The sequence below is a fragment of the Hylobates moloch genome, unplaced genomic scaffold (assembly GCF_009828535.3).
Source record: "Hylobates moloch isolate HMO894 unplaced genomic scaffold, HMol_V3 SCAFFOLD_12, whole genome shotgun sequence".
Taxonomy (NCBI): domain Eukaryota; kingdom Metazoa; phylum Chordata; class Mammalia; order Primates; family Hylobatidae; genus Hylobates; species Hylobates moloch.
In genome coordinates, this window is record NW_026652287.1 from 50,680,879 (window position 1) to 50,702,833 (window position 21,955).

Below are 21,955 nucleotides of genomic sequence, written 5' to 3' on the forward strand. Positions count from 1 at the left end.
TGTAGAGACAGGATTTCCCTATGTTGCCCAGGCAGGTCTTGAACTCCTAGCCTCAAGTGATCCTCCCACCTCGGCCTCCCAAAATGTTGGGATTACAGGCATGAGCCACCATACCCAGCCAGAGCGTTCATTTCTTGTACAACAGAAGACTATCCCCCTGTGCTGCTGGGAGCAGTGAACGACACAGCACAATTCTCAGGAACTGGCGGCACCATACTATCCTCCAACATACAGCCCAGGAGTCAGATGTCCCGAGTTCAAATCTCGGGTCTGTCATGTACTGGGAGTCACCGTGGGCAAGGAATGTGGCATTTATTCACTCATTCATTTTATTTTTATATTTATTTATTTTTTGAGATGGAATCTCACTCTGTCGCCCAGGCTGGAGTGCAGTGACACGATTTCCGCTTACTGCAACCTCTGCCTCCTGAGTTCAAGCGATCCTCCTGCTTCAGCCTCCCGAGTAGCTGGGACTACAGGCGTGTGCCATCACACCCGGATAATTTTTTTTTTTTTTTTTTTGAGACGGAGTCTCACTTTGTTGCCCCAGCTGGAGTCCAGTGGCGCAATCTTGGCTCACTGCAACCTCCGCCTCCTGGGTTCAAGCAATTCTCATACCTCAGCCTCCCAAGTAGCTGGGATTATGGGCACCTGCCACCACACTCGGCTAATTTTTGTATTTTTAGTAGAGACAGGGTCTCACCATGTTGGCCAGGCTGGTCTCAAACTCCTGACCTCTGGTGATCCACCCACCTTGGCCTCCCAAAGTGCTGAGATTACAGGCATGAGCCACTGCGCCCAGCCAATTTTTGTATTTTTGTAGAGCTGGGGTTTCACCCTATTGGCTAGGCTGGTCTCGAACTCCTGACCTCAGGTGATCTGCCCGCCTCGGCCTCCCAAAGTCCTAAGATTACAGGCACAAGTCACTGTGCCTGACCTATTCATTCATTTTATAGATGGGATCTGACTGTCTTGTCCAGGCTGGTCTCGAACTCCTGGGCTCAAGCAAGTCCTGACTCAGCCTCCCAAACTGCCGGGACTACAGGCATGTGCCACTGTGCCTGGCCATTTGGCATCTTTAATCTCCAATTTCTCCTCCGCAAAATAGGAATTAAAATAATCCCACCTTAACTCATAGAATTGTCAAAAGGATAAAATGAGAAAGTCACATGGTTCCTGTTGCTGTTATGACTATGAATTTTCTGGGCTATAAGAGTCAACTGCTCAATGGCTGGGAGTGGAGAACACTGGATTCAAGCCCCACCCGTGACCCTGATGCCCAGGTAACCCTGAGTAGGTCAGTCCTCCTCTCTGGCTTTCCTTCTAGCTGTCAGTGCTACAGTTCTGGCTTGGGTTGGGCCTGGGGCAGGGGACTTACGCAGGGTACTCAGGCACACGGTCCTTGAAGGCGGGAAGTTCTGTCACATACTCATTGTAGAGCCATTTCACCTTGAAGTGGAGGTTCATGTAGTCGGCACTCTTGCATAGACGATGCTTGTCGTGCTCTGGCCAGGGACAAAGAGGATGGCACAGCTGGAAGGGTCTGCCACCCTCTGTCTCGGCAGAGAGGCTGCCTACTCTGGCCATCACTGATGTCCAACTCAGGCATGAGGGTATAGGGCACTCACAGCCTTGGAGGGGACACAGTAGAGCCACCTGGTGTGGCCAGGTTGGGGAACACTGGGGTGGGAAACTCACCCTCCATGGCATACTTCATGTCTTGGGCAAACAGATTCCACATCACTTCAGCGCTGATTTTACCCACATTCAGCTCCTGGGGAAACCTGGCAAAGTCGTGGAAGTATAAAACTTTGGCAGGCAGAAGGCAGATGGATGGGCTGCTTTGTCCTTCCCTGCCCCACGGGGGAGTGTAGGGTAGGGTAGAGGGATTTAGGTTCAGGTTCCCTCACAGCCACTGCTGACTGATTCTGCACTAAGGCTTTGCTTCTCTTTGAGCCTCCACCCACTCATCCATTTGTTCATTCATTCATTCATTCATTCATGCAACTATCCACCCATACACTCAACAACTCATTTATCTATTCTTCCATCCATCCATTCATCCATCCTTCCATCCATTCATTCACCCACTCATGCAACTATCCATCCATCCATGTACCCATCTATCTATTCATCCATCCACCCATTATCCACCCATCCAACCATCCCTTCATCAGTTCATTCACCCACTCATGTAACTATCTATCCATCCACCTACCCATCTATCTATTCATCCATCCACCCATCCACCCATCCATCCCTCTTTCCATTCATTCACCTAATTATGCAACTATCCATCCATCTGTTCACCTACCCATCTATCTATTCATCCATCCATCCATCCATCCATCCATCCATCCATCCATCCATCCCTCCATCCATTCATTCGCTCATTCATCCAACTATTCATCCATCCACTCAACCACCCATCTATCTGTTCATCCATCTATCCCTCCACCCATTCATCCAACGATCCATCCATCCACCTACCCATCTATCTGTTCATCCATCCATCCATCCATCCTTCCATCATCCACCTATTTATCCATCCCTCTATCCATTTACCCACTCATACAACTATCCACCCATCCATTAAATGACCTATCTATCTATTCATCAATCCACCTATCCGTCCATCCCTCTATCCATTTATTTACTCACTTATCCAGCTATCCACCCATCCATTTACCCATCCGTCTGTCCATCCATCCATCCATTCCTTTTTTTTTTTTTAGAGATGGAGTCTCACTCTGTTACTCAGGCTGGAGTGCAGTGGTGCGATTTCAGCTCACTGCAACCTCCACCTCCTGGGTTCAAATGATTCCCGTGTCTCAGCCTCTCAAGTAGCTGGGACTACAGGGGCGAGCCACCATGCCCGGCTAATTTTTTGTATTTTTAGTAGAGACGGGGTTTTGCCATGTTGGCCAGGCTGGTCTCAAACTCCTGACCTCAAGTGATCCTCCTGCCTCGGCCTCCCAAAGTGCTAGGATTAAAAGCATGAGCTGCCACACTCGGCCCATCCGTTCCTTTATCCACACAGTCATTCATCTACCAATCTGTCTGTCCATCTGTTATTTATTTATTTATTTAGAGATGGAGTCTCACTCTGTCACCCCAGGCTGGAGTGCAGTGGTGCAACCTCGACTCACTGCAACCTCCGCCTCCCGGGTTCAAGCAATTCTCCTGCCTCAGCCTCCCAGTAGCTGGGATTACAGGCATGTACCACCACGCCTGGTTAATTTTTGTATTTTTAGTAAAGACAGGGTTTCACCATGTTGGCCAGGCTGGTCTCGAACTCCTGATCTCAAATGATCCACCCGCCTTGGCCTCCCAAAGCGCTGGGATAACAGACGTGAGCCACCATGCCCGACCCCATCTGTTTATTAATCCATCCATTCATCCACCCACCCTTCAATCCATCCAAATCCCTGATCTTAATTCCCTAACCAGGATATGTTAACGCCCCAAAGCTAGAGTCCTTTCTAGCACTCATCTGGCAGAGAAATAGAACACAGTAGCTCATTCAGCTAACACAGATGAAAATTCTACAGACATATAAATCCACAAATGAAAACTGTGCACATATTCACACACAATACACAATATTGTATATTGTACAATATTGTATGTTGAAGTGCATTCAACAATTTTACACATAATATAAATTAAACTCAAAACCCATTGATCACAACAATATACAAAATTACTTACATCCATACATGTAAGATATAATGCAATTTAAATGTACGATATGTATTAAGGTAGGACATAGTAATACTTGAGCAACGTTATTATTAATTAACCCACACACACATACAAAATTATACACATATATACACACTGTTATTCACGCAAATGAATACATACAAAATACATGTCTGATTATACCAGTGATTGTGAACATACACACGATTTTATGTTTATGTTTGCAAATTATACCCATATTTGAATTTTGCACAGGCACAATCAGACCCACAATTACTCCCAGGTGCACATTTGTCTGATTGGACAAAATCATCTTGACACACAAGACACAATGTTGTATACGTACACGCGATGACACCCAGATAATTAACTGCACAGATACACAACTCACTGGTTGAGGCAGGGAGTGTAGGAATTCTTGTCTTCCTCAATGATGGACACTATGAGGGTAATCAGCTTGGACCAGAAGTCAAGGTTCTTGATGCTGGGCCCCTGTTCCTCTGGGGGAACCTCCCCCTTCTTGGCCTGAAATGGACAGTGGAGACCTCGGTTATAGCGGGTCCAGAGGTTGGTGCCTCGGTCAGTTTATTATTGAAGAACAAGAGGTTTTTGAGGAATGCGTCCCATTATCATGTATATGGCTCAGGTAAGAAGTCTATAAAGAGAGGAATTGAACTCATAAACTGGCCCAAACAGAGCTCATGTCAATGCAGCTTGATAAAGCTTAAGATTTTTAGACTCCACTCTAAAACTGAATGGAAATAAATGAAACCAAATTTAGTTGAACAAACCCAGCTCCACTAAACCAAATGGAAATGAAATGAATGCAAATTAAGCCCACTTAGCTTAACAGAAGTAAGTTTTTCCTCAGAGTTAAATCAATGGAATTGAACTTGGGCCAATTACACTGAATGGAGTGCAATTCAACCTAACTGGATTGAATTAAACTCAAATGAACTCCATTGGATTGAACCTAATCAACTCGTCCAAGATCAACATCAACCTAAATCAAAATAATGGAAATAAATCGACTCGAACTGAACTCTACCCAAGTCAACCCAATCCAAGTCTACCTATCTAAAGCCAACCTAACATACTCAGGGCAATTCAACCCAACTTTTGTTAATCAATGGAAATGAGTGTAATCAGCTGAAATTAGCCCAATTAAATCCAATTCAACTGAAATCAATTGCATCTAATCCAACAACCCAGTTCATCCTAACTCAAGACAATTTAACCCAGTTGAGAACAACTTGACTTGAATGTAAATGAACTAAATGGAAATGAATGAATTTGTACTCAATACAACTCAATGCAATCAACCAACTTGTTCTGCTCACTATTTTTTTTTTTCTTTCAAGAGACAGGGTCTCATTCTGTCACCTAGGCTGGAGGGCAGTGGTGCAATCATGGCTTACCATAGACTCGAACTCCTGGGCTCAAGTGATCCTCCCACCTCAACCTCCAAAGTAGCCAGGACTACAGGTGTGCCACCACACCTGGCTAATTTTTGTATATTTTGCAAAGATAGGGTCTCACTATGTTGCCCAAACTGGTCTCGAGCTCCTGGCCTCAAGGGATCCTCCTGCCTCAGCCTCCCAAAGTGCTGACATTACAGGTGTGGGCCACTGAGCCCAGCCTGGCTCACTAATTTGTCAAGAACAATTTTTTTTTTTTTTGAGACGGAGTCTCGCTCTGTCACCCAGTCTGGAGTGCAGTGATGCGATCTCGGCTCACTGCAAGCTCTGCCTCCCAGGTTCACACCATTCTCCTGCCTCAGCCTCCCAAGTAGCTGGGACTACAGGTGCCCGCCACCACGCCCAGCTAATTTTTTTGTATTTTTAGTAGAGATGGGGTTTCACTGTGTTAGCCAGGATGGTCTCGATCTCCTGACCTCGTGATCTGCCCACCTTGGCCTCTCAAAGTGCTGGAGATATATAGATATATAGATATATAGATATATAGATATAGATATAGATATAAAACTAAACTGATTATGATTGAACTAAACAATCTAATTTAATCCAGTTCACCTCAACTCAATTCAAATGAGAGCGAGACTGACTCCAACTCTAGTCAACTGAATGTAAAGGAACAGAATGAAATCAAATTGAACTGAACACAGCTTATGTGTTATATCCTATCAGAACCTGGGTAGGGGCTGCCTCCAGCTCCCACAGCCTCCTGAGATCCCACTATCTCAGTACTAACCATCCCTGTTTGTAAATTTCCAGTTTGTACATCTTTCCCTCATAACAGGCTGTAAGTTCCTTACAGGTGGTGGCTCATGCCTATAATCCCAGCACTTTGGGAGGCTGAGGCAGGAGGATCACTTGAGCCCAGGAGATCAGCCTGGGCAACATAGTGAGATGCCATCTCTACAAAAATATGAAAACTAGCCTGCCATGGTGGTGCGTGCCTATAGTCCCAGCTACTTGGGAGGCTGAGGTGGGAGGATCACTTGAGCCTGGGAGGTCGAGGCTGCAGTGAGCCATGATTGCATCACTGCACTCCAGCCTGGGCAACAGAGTGAGACCCCATCTCAAAATAAATAAATAAATAAATAAATAAATAAATACATAAATAAAATTTAACTCAACATTTACTGAACAGTGACTGTATGCCAGACATAAATTTTTATGCCAGGCTGGGCATGGTGGCTCACGCCTATAATCTCAGTACTTTGGGAGGCCGAGGCAGGTGGATCATCTGAGGTCAAGGAGTTAGAGACCAGCCTGGCCAACATGGTGAAACCCCGTTTTTACTAAAAATACAAAAAATTAGTTAGGCGTGGTGGTGGGTACCTGTAATCCCAGCTACTCGGGAGTCTGAGGCAAGAGAATCGTTTAAACCTGGGAGGCGGAGGTTGCAGTGAGCTGAGATCATACCACTGCACTCCAGCCTGGGTAGCAAGAGTGAAACTTCATCTCAAAAAAAAAAAATTTTTTTTTATGCCAAACTCAACTACGCAACCAAGTGTATTGAGTGCTGACTATATTTTATCTAAACTTAGAGCTCATGAACTCTTCTCCCTAATCCTGAGATGTGGATTAATGACCCCATTTTATAGAAGAAGATACTGAGGTTCAGAAGAGTTAAATCCCTTGGGAAGGGGCAGTGCTGGCACTTAAGCCTGTGTCTAGTTGGTATCACCGTTCCCTTCTGACCCATCTGGAGTCTCACCGGGTCTGTCTGGTACTCCCGGCTGTAGAGTTCATGGCAGTTGTTGAAGATGTACTCGTAGGTAGAATTAAGGCAGGCTTTCACACAGTCCTTCACCACCTGGCTGGCTCGGGGCGGGCTCTGGAGTTCTTGTACCTGAAGGGAGGGAAAGAGGCATAGGCGGCCACAGCTGCGACAGGAGGTCCCCAGGAAGTGACTGCGAGTCATTTTAGGTTTAAGGAAATGAAGTGGTATGAAGGGAGAAGGTTACTGAGAAAGGCTGCCACTCTCCAGGAGGAATGTCACTTGTCCTGGGAGCTGGGAATCCTAGAAAACCCTCCTTGGAGAGCAAAGGCAACTGGATCCTTTCCTACCTTCATCCGAAAGAAGGTGATGCTGGTGAGAAGGTCCACAGTGGATTTAAGGTCCTGGAGTCTCTCCGGGCTGCTGGCTGGGAAGTTATTCTGTTGGGAGCAGGAAGAGAAGTAGGGTTATGGAAGAAGGCTTGGGGAGGATGGGAGGCTGCTTTTCAGGGGGACACAAAGGCTCCCCGGTTTCAGGCTGGGGGTCGATTAGAGCACCTCGAAGCAACTGGGTATCTGCTTGGATGCACCAAACACATTACGGCAGGTAGTGCCCGTGCAGGTGCACATACGCCGGAGGAACACATCGTACATGCGAAGATGGGTCCTCCCATGAACACACCTGCTGGTAGCTTTCCCCTCCAGGCACACACACATGCACGGGGTGAGCAAATCCTCATGCGCGCACTTCCTACCCGGTACATGGAAAGGTCAATCCGCAGAGAGTTATGCAGCTGGTCCAGGAGTTTCACGAAGCGCTCTTTCTGAGGAGGAAGGGGAGGAGGGAGGATGGATGGAGGCAGGGCATGGCCGCCATACTGGCTGAGCGCCTACTGTACAGTAAGTATACCTCATCCACAACCCTCATAATGTCCATTTCCATTCTACAGCTTTTTTTTTTTTGAGACAGAGTCTTGCTCTGTTGCCTAGGCTGGAGTGTAATGGCGCTGTCTCAGCTCACTGCAACCTCCGACTCCCAGGCTCAAACAATTCTCCTGCCTCAGCCTCCCACGTAGCTGGGACTACAGGCACAGGCCACCACACCAGGCTAATTTTCTTTTGGATTTTTAGTAGAGAAGGGTTTTCACCATGTTGGCCAGGCTGGTCTCGAACTCCTGGCCTCAAGTGATTCTCCAGCCTTGGCCTCCCAAAGTGCTGGGATTACAGGCATGAGCCACTGCACCTGGCCTCCATTCTATAGCATTCTACAGAGGAATAAATGGAGGCTCAGAGACGGGAAGTGACTGGTGGAAAGTCACACAGCAGTCTGGTCTAGATTGGGGACCCAGGAGTCACATCAGATCTGACCGGCATAAGGTTGGGCTCTCCCTCATTCTCCAGTCCCGGTCCCCAGGACTGACCCCAAAGTTGGAGGCGGCGAAGCGGTCGGAGGCAGACACGTTGGTGGAGGCGGTGGTGTGCGCGTAGTAGGCATTGATGTTGGCGAGCAGGGTGCTCATGACGGCGGGCACCCCCGGGCACATATACTTGGAGGAGAGGCAGGCAAAGTGGCTGGAGAGAGGGAGCAGGAGGCACTGGGCCAGGGGTCCAGCCGGGATGAACCAAGATCCCCCCAGAATGCCTCCATCTGTGAGTGGGTCTCCATCACCTCCCAAACCATCCCCTGCCTGATTCTGTCCTTTGGGTCTCTGCATCTCCTCCCTCCTCCATCTTTATATCCATTTGAGTTGCTCTAACTCTGCTTCTTGTTTTTTTTTTTTTTTTTTTTTTTTTGAGATGGAGTCTCACTCTGTCACCCAGGCTGGAGTTCAGTGGTGCAATCTTGGCTCACTGCAACCTCTGCTCCCCGGGTTCAAGCGATTCTCCCACCCTAACCTCCCAAGTAGCTGGGATTACAGGCGCACACCACCACACCTGGATAACTTTTGTATTTTTAGTAGAGACAGAGTTTCACTATGTTGGCCAAGCTGGTCTTGAACTCCTGGATCTGGAGTGATCCGCCCACCTCGGCCTCCTAAAGTGCTGGGATTACAGGCTTGAGCCACTGTGCCCAGCCTCTGTCTCTGCTTCTAAGTCTTCCCTCTCTTCCATCTCACTCCAGGTGTCAATCACAGTGCTCTCCTGATCTCCAGGGGAATTACGGAACTCCCCACTACCACGTCCACTTCCTCTCTGGGTCGTCCCCTTGAGAATCCCTCCCACCCCAGACCTGCCAGTGCCCACTTGGTGACCTCTCTCTTGTTTCCTGCACCCCAGCCTGCAGCCTCACGTCATGGCTTGGTAGATGGACTCGACGCCGTAGCGCATGGCAAACTCGTCCACAATCTCCTGGGCTGTCTCATCGTAGTAAACCTTCCAGGCATCGTCACCCTTGGCATCCGGGATCTTCACGACCCCATTGTTCTGCACGTCGGTCACAAAGTGGAACAGGTTCTGCCACCATGGGAGAGAAAGTGTCATGCAGAGTGCAAGGGGTCGCCGGGGTTCAGAGGTCCCAGGGTCTGGGGCAGCTTACATCATCCATCTGCCTGTTTATTCATTAATTCATTCATCTACTCTTTTATCCATCCACACACCCACCCATCTAACTACCCCAAATTTCACCCATCCACTCTTCCAACTTTTCAGTAATTCAACCATGCATCCATCCATCCATCCATCCATCCATCCATCCATCCATCCATCCCATACATTGATCTGCAACTTAATCCACCTATCCAATCATTCATTCTTTCATACAACCAACCATCCATCCACCCATCAATTTATCCAACCATCCATCTATTTTTCATCTGTCCACCAACTACTCACAACCATCCATCTAAATATTCAGAAATTATGAATCCACTTATCAATACTTGCAATAGTTCAACCACACATCCTTCCATTCATCCACCCACCCATTCATCCATTTGTCCATCTGCCTGTACATCCATCCATCCATCCATCTACCTATCTACCCATCTGACTATCAACAAATTCACCTATCTACTCAATCTTCCTTCTAATAACTCAACCATACTTCCATCCATCTCATCCAATACAACTTAATCTGCTCATCCAACATCTCATCTATCCACCCAGTCAATCATCTATCCAGCAATCCATCTATCCACTCATCAAGTTATCCATCCATCATCCATCTATACTCATCCATCATCTAACAATTACCCCCAAATTCACCCACCCATATATCTATACTTTCAATAGTTCAATCATGCATCCATCCATCTGTCCATCCATCCATCATCCATCTAGCCACGAATCTATCTACCAACTCATCCATCTATCCATCCAGGTACTCACCCATCTCTCCATCCATCCTTTTATCTATTCATCACTCATTAATCTATTCAATCATTCATTCATTCATTCACCAGCATTCATTCAACAAACTAGTTCCTGGGGATAGAGTTCTTTCCAGGAACCCCAGGCAGCTGGAAGAGACATATCCAGACACAAACAGCCCAATACTGAGTGGTTAGGGCTGGAATAGAAGGAAGAACCTGATGGTGAGTAGTGAGAGTCAACCTGGAGGCCAAGGTGGGCTTCCCAGAGGAGGCAACCTGAATCTGGACTTTGATGGATAGGGAGGAGTTTTCTACATAAAGGGAATGGCATGGCGCGCAGTCTCAGAGGGCCAGGAGAGTGTGGATAGTGTGGCCAGAAAGAGGAAGAGCTGGGCAGGAAGATGGTGAGTGGAAGTGGCATGGGAGGAGCAGAGCAATGATGCTCACCTCATGCAGACAGGTGTACTGGACATGGTACGGGGCCACCTTCTCCTCGCCTTTGATCTCCACACTGATGTGGAGCCGGATGGCACCCGACACAGCAGATTTGTCAGTTCGCTTGTCTGCAGGGCAGAAAAAGATGACAGTGTCAGAACTTCCCACTATAGCAGTGGGCAATTTTTTTTTTCTTTTCTTTTTTCTTTTTTTTTTTTTTTTGAGATGGAGTCTTGCTCTTGTCACCCGGGCTGGAGTGCAGTGGCACGATCTCAGCTCACTGCAACTTCCACCTCCTGGATTCAAGTGATTCTCCTGTCTCAGCCTCCCAACTAGCTGGAATTACAGGTGCCTGCCACCGTGCCCAGCTAATTTTTGTACTTTTAGTAGAGACGGGGTTTCACCATGTTGGCCAGGCTGGTCTTGAACTCCTTACCTCAGGTGATCCACCTGCCTCAGCCTCCCAAAGTGCTGGGATTACAGGCGTGAGTCACTGCACCCGGCCAGTGGTGGGCAAATTTTTTTATTTTTTTTGAGATCTGTCATCCAGGTTGGAGTGCAGTCGTGCAATCTTGGCTCACTACAATCTCCACCTCCTGGGTTCAAGCAATTGTCTTGCCTCAGCCTCCCAAGTAGCTGGGACTACAGGTGCGTGCCATCACACCCACCTAATTTTTTATTTTTAGTAGAGATGAGGTTTCACCATGTTGGCCAGGCTGGTCTCAAACTCCTGACCTCAGGTGATCCGCCCGCCTCAGCCTCCCAAGGCAATTTTTAATAGATGCACAATTCGGTAGTCCTCCCAGACTTCCTGAAACTAAGGCTTTGGAGTCTCTCTTCTGATTGGCTCCCTAGGCTTGAGTCTCCCTGCCTAGGCTAGAATTCCTTAAGCCCTGTCTCTTCCTTCAAACAAGGATCCCAGACATTGCTTCTTCACTCAGATTAAGCTCCTGGCTATGTGCCTCCCTCCTTAGACTAGCAGCCCTAGGCCCCGCTTCTTTCCCAGTCTGAGCTCCCAGGCCCTGCCTCCCCCATCAGATCATGCTCCCCGGAGACTACACATCTTAGACACAGTTCCTGCGTCTGTGCCTCTCTCCTTAGACTAGGACCCCCTGGTCTTGTCTCCCACCTCCCCCATCAGAATGGGATATCTAGATGTCCTCCAATCTAAGAGGTTTCCAGGCTCTGCTCACCTCTCTCAAGCTGGGTCCTTTCTACCCCCTCAGATTAGGCTCATACACCCTGCTTCCTCCATTAGATTGGACTCCCCAGATTCTACTCAACTTCTTTACACAGGGGTCTTTGATCTGTAGCAGCCATCTCAGATTAGGATTCCCAAACAACACTTCCCTCTTTAGACTGGATTCTTTTCTTGTGGTTGGGGGTCGGGGGCACACAGAGTCTCGCTCTGCCGCCCAGGCTGGAGTGCAGTGGCATGATCATAGCTCACTGCAGCTTCAACCTCCCAGGCACAAATGATGCTCAGCCTCCCAAGTGGCTGGGACTACAGGCACGCATCACCACACCCAATTTTTTTTTTTTTTTTTTATGGAGACAAAGGCCTTGCTATGTTGCCCAGGCTGGTCTCGAACTCCTGGGCTCAAGTGATCCTCCCAGCTCAGCCACCCAACCAATATGTCGGGATAACAGGTGGGAGCCACCATGCCCAGCCTGGATTCCATGTTTTTTTCTTTTTCTTTCTTTTTTTTTTTTGAGACGGAGTCTCCCTTTGTTGCCCAGGCTGGAGTGCAGTGGCTTGATCTCGTCATGTTGGACAATCTGGTCTCAGACTCCTGACCTCAAGTGATCTGCCTGCCTCAGCCATCCCAAACTGTTGGGATCATAGGTGTGAGACACTGCATCCGGCCATATTTGTTTTTTGAGAAAGGGTCTCACTCTGTTCCCTGGGCTGGAGTGCAGCAGTGTGATCACAGCTCACTGCAGCCTTTACCTCTCAGGCTCAGGTGATCCTCCCACCTTAGCCTCCAGAGTAGGTGGGACCACAGGTAAGTGTCACCCTGCCTAGCTAATTTTTGTATCTTTTATAGAGATGGGGTTTCACTCTGTTGCCCAGGCTGGCCTTGAACTCCTGGACTCAAGTAATTGGCCTGCCTCAGCCTCCCAAAGTGATAGGATTACAGATGTGAGCCACTGCCCGTCACCCCCAGCCTGGATTCTTTTTTTTTTTTTTTTTTTTTTGAGTGGGAGTTTTGCTCTTGTTGCCCAGGCTGGAGTGCAGTGGCGCAGTCTCAGCTCACTGCATCCTCAGCTTCCTGGGTTCAAGCGATTCTCCTGCCTCAGCCTCCCAAGTAGCTGGGACTACAGGCACCCACCACCACGCCTGGCTAATTTTTGTATTTTTAGTGGAGACGGGGTTTCACCATGTTAGCCAGGCTGGTCTTGAACTCCTGACCTCATGTGATCTGCCTGCCTCAGCCTCCCAAAGTGCTGGGATTACAGGCGTGAGCCACCATACCTGGCCCCAGCCTGGATTCTTAAAGCTCAATCTTCTTTCTTAGATTTAGTTCCTAGGTCTCTGTCTCTCCCCTCAGACCAGGATTCCCAGTTCTTGCTTCTTGCCTCCCCCATTAGACTGGAACATGGAGATTCTGTCCCCACCCTCCCTCCTAAGCTGAACTAAGAGGTTCCTGGGCTCTGCTCACCCTCCTGGCCTGGGTGCTTCCTGCTCCCATCAAACTGGGCTCCTAGACCCTGCCTCCCCCATCAGATTATGCTCCTCGACCAAACTCCTCCTGAGAACACATCTCCCTGCTCTTCATGGGCTCCATCCTCTGGCTGGATCCCTGGGGCCCATCCCCACCCCCTTCAGAACCCAGCTTCTCTCACCCAGGTTGTACCACACGTCCATCTCGCCGCTGAGCGTCCGCACCTCAATGATCGTCTGCCCCAGGAAATCGTCAGATTCCCTCTTGAACCTCTGTTTCACGCGGGATTTGATGTCATCATCCTCGTCCCAGACGCGCACCTTGATGCGGTCGGAGGAATTGTGACATTCACTGTGGCGGGAGGAGGAGGCAGAGGTCAGGCAGCCAGTGTGAGTCCTGTCCTTGGAGCCCTCTTTTGGCTGCCCCAGCAGGGTGCCCCACACAGGGCCAGGGACCCAACCAGGCACTTACAAGTGGAAATTCTCCTCCCACACCGGGTTGAGGTTCCCATAGATGGTTTTTGTCCGTTTCTTGGTCTTCCCGACCTGGACGGTGACATAGGGGTCACTGGATCCCGTCTTGTCCTTTGCCTGCAAGCCCTGGGCGCAGACCACTGGAAGACAGAGAGGGCATACACAGATGTGCACTCAGGAAGCAAGGCATGCTGGAGACAGTCACTGCCACACGCTGCAGGCTGATAATTGGGACACCTGCAGCATGGCTGGAGAGCAATGGCAGGGCATGCTGGGCTTGCCAGAGACGTTGTTTGTTTGTTTGTTTTTGAGACAGTTTTGCTCGTTGCCCAGGCTGGAGTGCAACCTCCGCCTCTCGGGTTCAAGCAATTCTCCTGCCTCAGCCTCCCAAGCAGCTGGGATTACCGGCACATGCCACCCCATCCAGCTAATTGTTTTGCATTTTTAGTAGAGATGAGGTTTCACCATGTTGGCCAGGTCGGTCTCGAATTCCTGACCTCAGGTGATCCGCCTGCCTCAGCCTCAGCCTCCCAAAGTGCTGGGAAGCAGCCCCCAAATCATGAAGGATGGGAAGGTGCCCCAGCTGCCTTGCGCATGGGTGGGACCTCTTTCAGGTGTGAACTCCCTGAGGTCAGACACAAGAACCCATTGCCCCCGAGATCTCCTGCTCTTTGGCGCCCCCTGCAGGGTGCCTTCCCTCCCTGACTCACCACCCCAGCTCCGTCCTGGGGTCACTTCCTGGATAACCCACATAACCTGAAATCTTCATCCTCAGGTCTGTTTATGGGGAAACCCACATGAGGCTGGGTGTGGAGATATGCCAGCATCCTCGCCCCTGAGTGGGGCCACACTGAGCTGCATCCTCGACGTTGTCCCCAATAGCCCCAGGATGGGCTGAGCCCGTTGCTCACAGCGTTGTCTGCTCAACGGCATCTCCTTCAGGACTCCTTCCATCCCTGTCTCAAGTCCTTGCCCCTCACCAGGACTTTCTGGGGTCACTTTCCAGATAAACCATGCACCCTCAATTCCTCTTCTTGGAGTCTCATTCTGGAGGACACCATCCAAGACGCACCCAGATACAGTGCCATGAACAGGCGTTTGGAGGCATGCATATCCCCCCATATGCGTGCACACACGGAGATGAGATGGAATGCACGAGACCGAGTGCACGCTGCAAAGGAGAGGGACCCGGCCATGGGACAGGGCATGAGACAGGTCTCAGAGGGTGGAGAAGGAGGGGCCTTGTGGCGGCCCACGCCCCCTCACCGGTGATGCTGATCTTGGCGGACCACTTGGACGTGCCGTCCAGCACACTCTGCTTGACCGCCTTCATCTGCTGCGTGTGCGCCGTCTTGGTCACTGCGAAGATCTCCTGGATGAGCTCGAAGATCTCGGGCTTGTTGCGCTCCCGGATCTTCATGCGGTCCTTGAGCACCATGATGATGTTCTGCGTCCGGTCCTCCGCCCCGTGCTTGGAGCTCTTCTCCGCAGCCCCTGAGGACGCCCGAGGCCGGCGCTGACCCCAGCGCGCCCTGCCTAGTGGCCCCTCACCAAGGCGAGAGCCCCACCCCCACTCATCAACCGCGGGGACTCAGGTGTCACCCCCGAAGCTGGTTTCCTACCTGCTCTCTGTACCCCACCCAGCCCCTTCACCCTTCCACCTCCTCTCGGAGCCATGCTCCTCTGAGTCCCCATGTCCCTGCATCGTGCCCTTCTCTGGCCCCCACCCCTTGGAGTCCCCACAGGTTTTTGGAGCCCCACCCCTCTAAGGCCTCTTCCCTAAGCCCCACCCCTCTGCGTCCCCGCCCCCTCTCTGCGTCCCACCTCTGAGTCTCCGCCCCCTCTCTGCGTCCCACCCCTGAGTCCCCGCCCCCCCTCTGCGTCCCACCCCTCTGAGTCCCCGCCCCCTCTCTGCGTCCCACCCCTCTGAGTCCCCGCCCCCTCTCTGCATCCCACCCCTCTGAGTCCCCGCCCCCCCTCTGCGTCCCACCGCTCTGAGTACCCGCCCCTTCTCTGAGCACCACTCCTCCGGGTCACCGCCCCTTCTCTAAGCCCCACCCCTTTGAGTCCCTGCCCCCTCTCTGAGCCCCACCCCTCTGAGTCCCAGTCCCCTCTGAGTCCCACCCCTCTGAGTCCCGCTGCCTCTCTGAGCTCCACTCCTCTGAATGCCCTCCCCGTCTCTGATCTCCACCCCTGCGAGTCCCCTCCACATTCCTGAGCCCCTTCCTTCTCTCAGACCCCTCCCTTTCTCTTGGTCCCACCTCCTCTGAGTCCCCTCCCCCTTCCAAGCCCCCTCCTCCACAGTCCTCTCGCAGTCTGAACCCCTTCCCTCTCTGAGCCCCTCTTCCTCTCAGAGCTACCCCTAGCTAACCCATTTTATCCAGGGGAGCTGCCTCTTCTCACTAAGCCTGTCCTTTGCACAACCTAGCTAGTCCCTGAGCCCTGCCCCACCCGTCTCTGACACCCTCACAGCTTCTTTCCCCATCCCTCGACCCCCTAGCCCTTCCCCCAGGGAGTCCTGCCCCTTTAACCCCACCCCTCCCTTTCAGCGAGTCCCTCCCCTGCCTCACGACGCCCCGCCCCTTGCCCCTCCCCATGGTGCCCCACCCATCGCCTTGCCCTTCAGCCTTTCCCCTGAAACAAGCCCCGGGGCTCCCCACGCCAACCCGTGGCCCTGCGCTCACGCTGCAGGCAGTCGGCGTTGAGCAGGTCCTGGCACTTCTCATGGCACTTGACACCGCATTCGGTGCAGCGCATGCCCTGCCTCGCGATGCCCCACAGCAGCCCCTCGCACTCGTAGCAGTAGGTGGGCGTGGTGGCCGTCCACACTTCGAAGTTGTGTGGCGTCGTGCACGAGATGGGGTAGATTAAGGCTTGCAGGGTCTTCTTGTAAACGTGGTTTTTCTGCAGGGAGGGATGGGGTGCGGTTTGGGGGGACCTAACCTGGCGCTGTCCCTGTCCTGCCCCACTCTGCCCCAGCACTTGGCGCCGTAAAGTCTCAGGCCCTCCCCTGCCTCCACGCTGTCGGAATCCACGCTGCCTTCTGCCAGTCTGTGTCACACACACACCCTTCCTCTTCCCAGGGACCCACAGAGGCTTGGACAATTCCAGAAGCTCCTAGCCCAGTCCATCCCTGACCCAGGGAAAAAGAGGTGCCCCACGCACCAGCTCCTCGTTGTTCAACGTGCTGGAGGCCAAGGCCGAGGTGATGCCCGCTTTCCTGGACTGGACCAGGGACTAGGGAGGTCACAGAAGAGGGAGTCGGGGGGTTGATATCCATGAGATTACCAAGAGGAGAGTTCACAGCCACAGATGGGGCCAGCAGCCACATTTTGGAGCCACAACCGCAAATTGGAAACAGGTCACCGACAGCATCCGGGCCAGACCCAACAAAGAATTAGGAGGTGACAGAGGCTTTGAGTTACAAGGGACCCTGGAAAGTGAGCAGCCCCACACCCCTGACTCACAGCATCCAACACAGTGGGACATGGCAAGATTCCCCCAGAATCCATGAATTGGGGGCCTGTTAGAAGATCCCAGTGGGGGAGTTTGGGGAGAAGATCCCAAGGGGCCCATGTCACCATCACTCACCATGGCCTGAAGTGTCCACGCAGCACGTGGGGGTAGAAATCAGACTACGTTAGTCTCAGAGAATGCCTAGCTGGCCCCCAACCCCAGGTTGACCATGGGCAGTTCCACAGGTTGTGCACTGCTTATAGCAGGCCTGCTCTGCTCAGGAAGTAAAGGGCGAGGGTGCTTACCAGGTCGCTCACGAGTGGGATAGGTTTCCTCTTGCGGATGTCTGGCATGCTGTCGATGATGATGAGACCGCCCCCTGGGCTGAAAGACACAGAGGGACATTGAGGGCCCAGATGTCCCTGTTCCTCACATAGAGCCCTGGGGAGAACATTCAACCTCCCCAGGTGTTAAGTGGTTGAATTGGGTCCCGCAAAAAAAGATATGTTGATACCCTAACCCCCACTACCTCAGAAGGTGACCTTATTTGGAAACGGGGTTGTCACAGATGTAATTAGTTAAGATAAGGTCATACTGGAGTAGGGTAGACACTTAATCTAATATGATTGGTGTCCTTAGAAGAAGAGATACATGGGGAGAAAGTGGCTCTGTGACAGCAGAGGCAGAGAGTGACTATCTACAAACCAATACTCGGGGGCCAAGGAATTCAAGCAAACTAGAAGCTAGAAGAGGCAGGGGAGGAATTCTCTTCTACAGATTTCAGAGGGAGCGTGGCCCTACCAATGCCTTGATTTCAGACTTCTGGCCTCCAGAACTGTGAGAGAATACATTGCTGTGGTTTTAAGCCACCCGTCTGTGGTACTTTGTGATAGCAGTCCTAAGAAATGGAGACACCAGGCCTCAACCTCCTCATCTGAAAAATGGGGAGATGATGTAGTTGCCCACCTTGAATGAAAACGTGAATTAAGGCAAATCTAAACAATATACTAAAATATAAATGTGGCCGGGAGTGGTGGCTCACGCCTGTAATCCCAGCACTTTGGGAGGCCGAGGTGGGCGGATCACCTGAGGTTAGGAGTTTGAGACCGGCCTGACCAACATGGCAAAACCCCGTCTCTACTAAAAATAAAAAAATTAGCCAGGTGTGGTGGTGCATGCCTGTAGTCCCAGCTACTCAGGAGACTAAGGCAGGAGAATTGCTTGAACCCGGGAGGTAGAGGTTGTAGAGTCGAGATCGTGCCACTGCAATCCAGCCTGGGTGACAAAGCGAGACTCTGTATCAAAAATAAAATAAAAAATACTAATAAAATAAAAATGAAACTTTTCTTGGCTCACTGCAACCTCCGCCTCCCAGGTTTAAGCGATTCTCCTGCCTCAGCTCCCCAAGTAGCTGGGATTACAGGTGCCCACCACCACCACGCCTGGCTAATTTTTGTATGCAGGGACCGGACTAACACCATGCTCTCCCCCCAGTCTGGAGTGCAGTGGCGCGATCTTGGCTCACTGCAAGCTCCGCCTCCCGGGTTCATGCCATTCTCCTGCCTCAGCCTCCTGAGTAGCTGGGACTACAGGCGCCCGCCAACACGCCCGGGTAATTTTTTGTATTTTTAGTAGAGACGGGGTTTCACCGTGTTACCCAGGATGGTCTCGATCTCCTGACCTCGTGATCCGCCCGCCTCGGCCTCCCAAAGTGCTGGGATTATAGGCTTGAGCCACCGCGCCCGTCCAATTTTTGTATATTTAGTAGAAACAAGATTTCACCATGTTGACCAGGCTGGTCTCGAACTCCTGACCTCAGGCGATCTGCCCACCTTGGCCTCCCAAAGTGCTGAGATTACAGGCATGAGCAACCATGCCCAGCCTTCTTTTGAGACAAGATCTCACTCTGTCACCCAGGCTGGAGTGCAGTGGCACACTCACAGCTCACTGTAGCCTCCACCTCCTGGGCTACAGCAATCCTCCCACCTCAGCCTCCTGAGTAGCTGGGACCACAGGTGTACGCCACCACACCCAGCTAATTTTTTTGTTTTGTTTTGTTTTGTTTTTGTTTTTGAGATGGAGTTTTGCTCTGTCGCCCAGGCTGGAATGCAATGGCATGATCTTTTTTTTTTTTTTTTTGAGACGGAATCTCGCTCTGTCACCCAGGCTGGAGTACAGTGGCGCTATCTCAGCTCACTGCAAGCTCCGTCTCCTGGGTTCATGCCATTCTCCTGCCTCAGCCTCTCCGAGTAGCTGGGACTACAGGCGCCCACCACCATGCCCGGCTAATTTTTTTGTATTTTTAGTAGAGACAGGGTTTCACCGTGGTCTCGATCTCCTGACCTCGTGATCCGCCCGCCTGGGCCTCCCAAAGTGCTGGGATTACAAGCATGAGCCACCACGCCCGGCCAGCAATGGCATGATCTTGGCTCACTGCAACCTCTGCCTCCTGGGTTCAAGCAATTCTCCTATCTCAGCCTCTCAAGTAGCTGGGATTACAGGTGCCCACCACCACCCCTGGCTAATTTTCTGTACTTTTTGTAGAGTTGGGGTTTCACCATGTTGGCCAGGCTGGTCTCAAACTCCTGACCTCAGGTGATCCACCCGCCTTGGCCTCCCAAAGTGCTGGGATTACAGGCATGAGCCACACATAGCTAATTAAAAAAAATTTTTTGTAGAGATGGAGGTCTCGCTATGTTGCCCAGGCTGGTCTTGAACTCCTAGCCTCAAGTGATTCTTCCGCCTCAGCCTCCCAAATAGCTGGGATTACAAGCATGCACCACCACACCTGGCTAATTTTTGTATTTTTTAGTAGAGACGGGATTTTGCCATGTTGGTCAGGCTGGTCTTGAACTCCTGACATCAGGCGATCCACCTGCTTCAGCCTCCCAAAGTGTTGGGATTACAGGCGTGAGCCACCAAGCCTGGCCCCAAAAGGTTTTCATTGGCCAGTGAGATAGGTGCCTGCAGCCAATGACTCCAGACAAGCCCTGCAGGGCTATTCAACCTACAAAGCTTTCTGCAGGAGCCAACTGAGGCTTAGAGACTTCTAAACCACATCTTTTCTCGGCAGCCTCCCCTTGTCTGACAGGTTTCTCCTGAGAGCACATCCTTCATAAATCATGTGCACAGGAATCCCCATTTCAGGCCCCGCATCCAAGGCTCTCTAGCTAGGGCATCTGCTCATTTATTTAGGAGTCCCAGCTGCTGTCTCCCTGCCTGTTTGCCAAGGACGTACAAGGAAGGTCACTACCATGCTGCTATTTTAAAACCCGAGCACATTTTTAAAATATCTTGTGCATCCTCTAACCCGAAAATCCATAACATAAGAGGTTAGATGTGACCACATGCTCTACTAAAGACTGAACAACTATCTTTAATTAAAGAGTCCACAACTGTAGCAATAATCGAAGAGATTTAAAAATAGAATAAAAGCAAAAAAAATTTAGCTCCGGAATTACAAATATATAGTGTATATTTCCCAATAATGTCTAGTTCCTAATAGTGTCTGCTTTATCTTACATTTATTTATTTATTTGTTTGTTTATTTTTGAGACAATGTCCCGCTCTGTTGCCCAGGCTGGAGTGCAGTGGTGCAATCTCGGCTCACTGCAACCTCTGCCTCTCGGGTTCAAGCAATCCTCTTGCCTCGGCATCCCGAGTAGCTGGGATTACAGGTGTCTGCCACCACACCCGGCTAATTTTTGTATTTTTGGTAGAGACAGGGTTTCACCATGTTGGCCAGGCTGGTTTCGAACTCCTGACCTCAAATGATCCTCCCGCCTCGACCTCCCAAAGTGCTAGGATTACAGGCATGAGCCACCGCACCTGGCCCTATCTTCAAAGATTACTGTCTTTTGTGTCTGTGTATGATTGTGTGCCTTATGAAAGTGACGTATTTTGCCCAAGCTCAATCTGTCCCCTGTCTAAATGGGACCTCTCCCCATCCTCTCTGGGCTGAGGCTCAGGAGCAAACCAGCCTTGGGCTTGGGGTTCAAATCTTCCTCCCACCGCTCACAGTTTCATTACCTACCCGCCTTTGAACCATAGGGATTTAGACATCTCTCCTTCTCCCCGGGCCTGCAGGACAGACAAACAGATATGGTCAGTGTGGCTGTCCCTCCCCTCCCCAGAGCAGGCTCCACACCCACTTCTGACTCCCCTCTGGGCTGGGAGTCAGATGGCCTGGGTCCTAGTCCTGGCTGAGTGATTTTAGGAAGCTCCCTGGCTATCTCTGGGCCTTAGTTTGTCCATCTGTAAGATGGTCTGGTGGAGAAAGAAGCTCCTCTCTTTCAGTCACCTCAATGGACCTCAGTCTCTTCATTGCTTATTCCCTAAACCCCCTATAGTCTCACTTGTTCATCTGTTCTCTTGCCTCGGGATCTTTCCAGGAGTTGTGAGTTCAGCTTGTACCTCTTCCCATCTTCTGCAGCCAACCAGCCTCTATTTATCATTCAGGTCTCAGCATAGACCCGGGGTCCACAGCCCCTACCTTCCCTCCATCTTGTAACTAAAGGGTTAACATGGTGGGCTCCTATGAGGAAGACAGGCAGCACTCTTCTGTTCTGAAATATTGAGGGGGTGTTTGGTTTTTTTAAAGACAGGGTCTTGCTATATTGCCCAGACTGGTCTTGAACTCCTGGCCTCATATGATCTTCCTGCTTCAGCCTCCTGAGTAGCTGGGACCACACACACAAGCCACCACACTCGGCTCCTGAAATATA

General features: G+C 50.8%; 1 protein-coding gene across 3 annotated transcripts in view; it reads right to left on the reverse strand.

Annotated features, from left to right (window-relative positions):
- Positions 1 to 21,955, reverse strand: part of UNC13A (unc-13 homolog A) — a 94,818-nt gene that overhangs the window by 29,777 nt on the left and 43,086 nt on the right. For all 3 annotated transcript variants that reach the window (XM_058424597.1, XM_058424596.1, XM_058424595.1), the window contains 16 exons: positions 21,265 to 21,311; positions 17,537 to 17,615; positions 16,941 to 17,012; positions 16,460 to 16,679; positions 15,042 to 15,269; positions 13,774 to 13,915; positions 13,484 to 13,653; positions 10,649 to 10,764; positions 9,181 to 9,344; positions 8,312 to 8,462; positions 7,646 to 7,714; positions 7,242 to 7,331; positions 6,889 to 7,023; positions 4,097 to 4,230; positions 1,699 to 1,784; positions 1,379 to 1,505 (listed from right to left, as the gene is read on the reverse strand). In XM_058424597.1, coding sequence (XP_058280580.1) covers positions 1,379 to 1,505; positions 1,699 to 1,784; positions 4,097 to 4,230; positions 6,889 to 7,023; positions 7,242 to 7,331; positions 7,646 to 7,714; positions 8,312 to 8,462; positions 9,181 to 9,344; positions 10,649 to 10,764; positions 13,484 to 13,653; positions 13,774 to 13,915; positions 15,042 to 15,269; positions 16,460 to 16,679; positions 16,941 to 17,012; positions 17,537 to 17,615; positions 21,265 to 21,311 — 2,030 coding nt within the window. The remainder of the gene's footprint in view (positions 1 to 1,378; positions 1,506 to 1,698; positions 1,785 to 4,096; positions 4,231 to 6,888; positions 7,024 to 7,241; positions 7,332 to 7,645; positions 7,715 to 8,311; positions 8,463 to 9,180; positions 9,345 to 10,648; positions 10,765 to 13,483; positions 13,654 to 13,773; positions 13,916 to 15,041; positions 15,270 to 16,459; positions 16,680 to 16,940; positions 17,013 to 17,536; positions 17,616 to 21,264; positions 21,312 to 21,955) is intronic.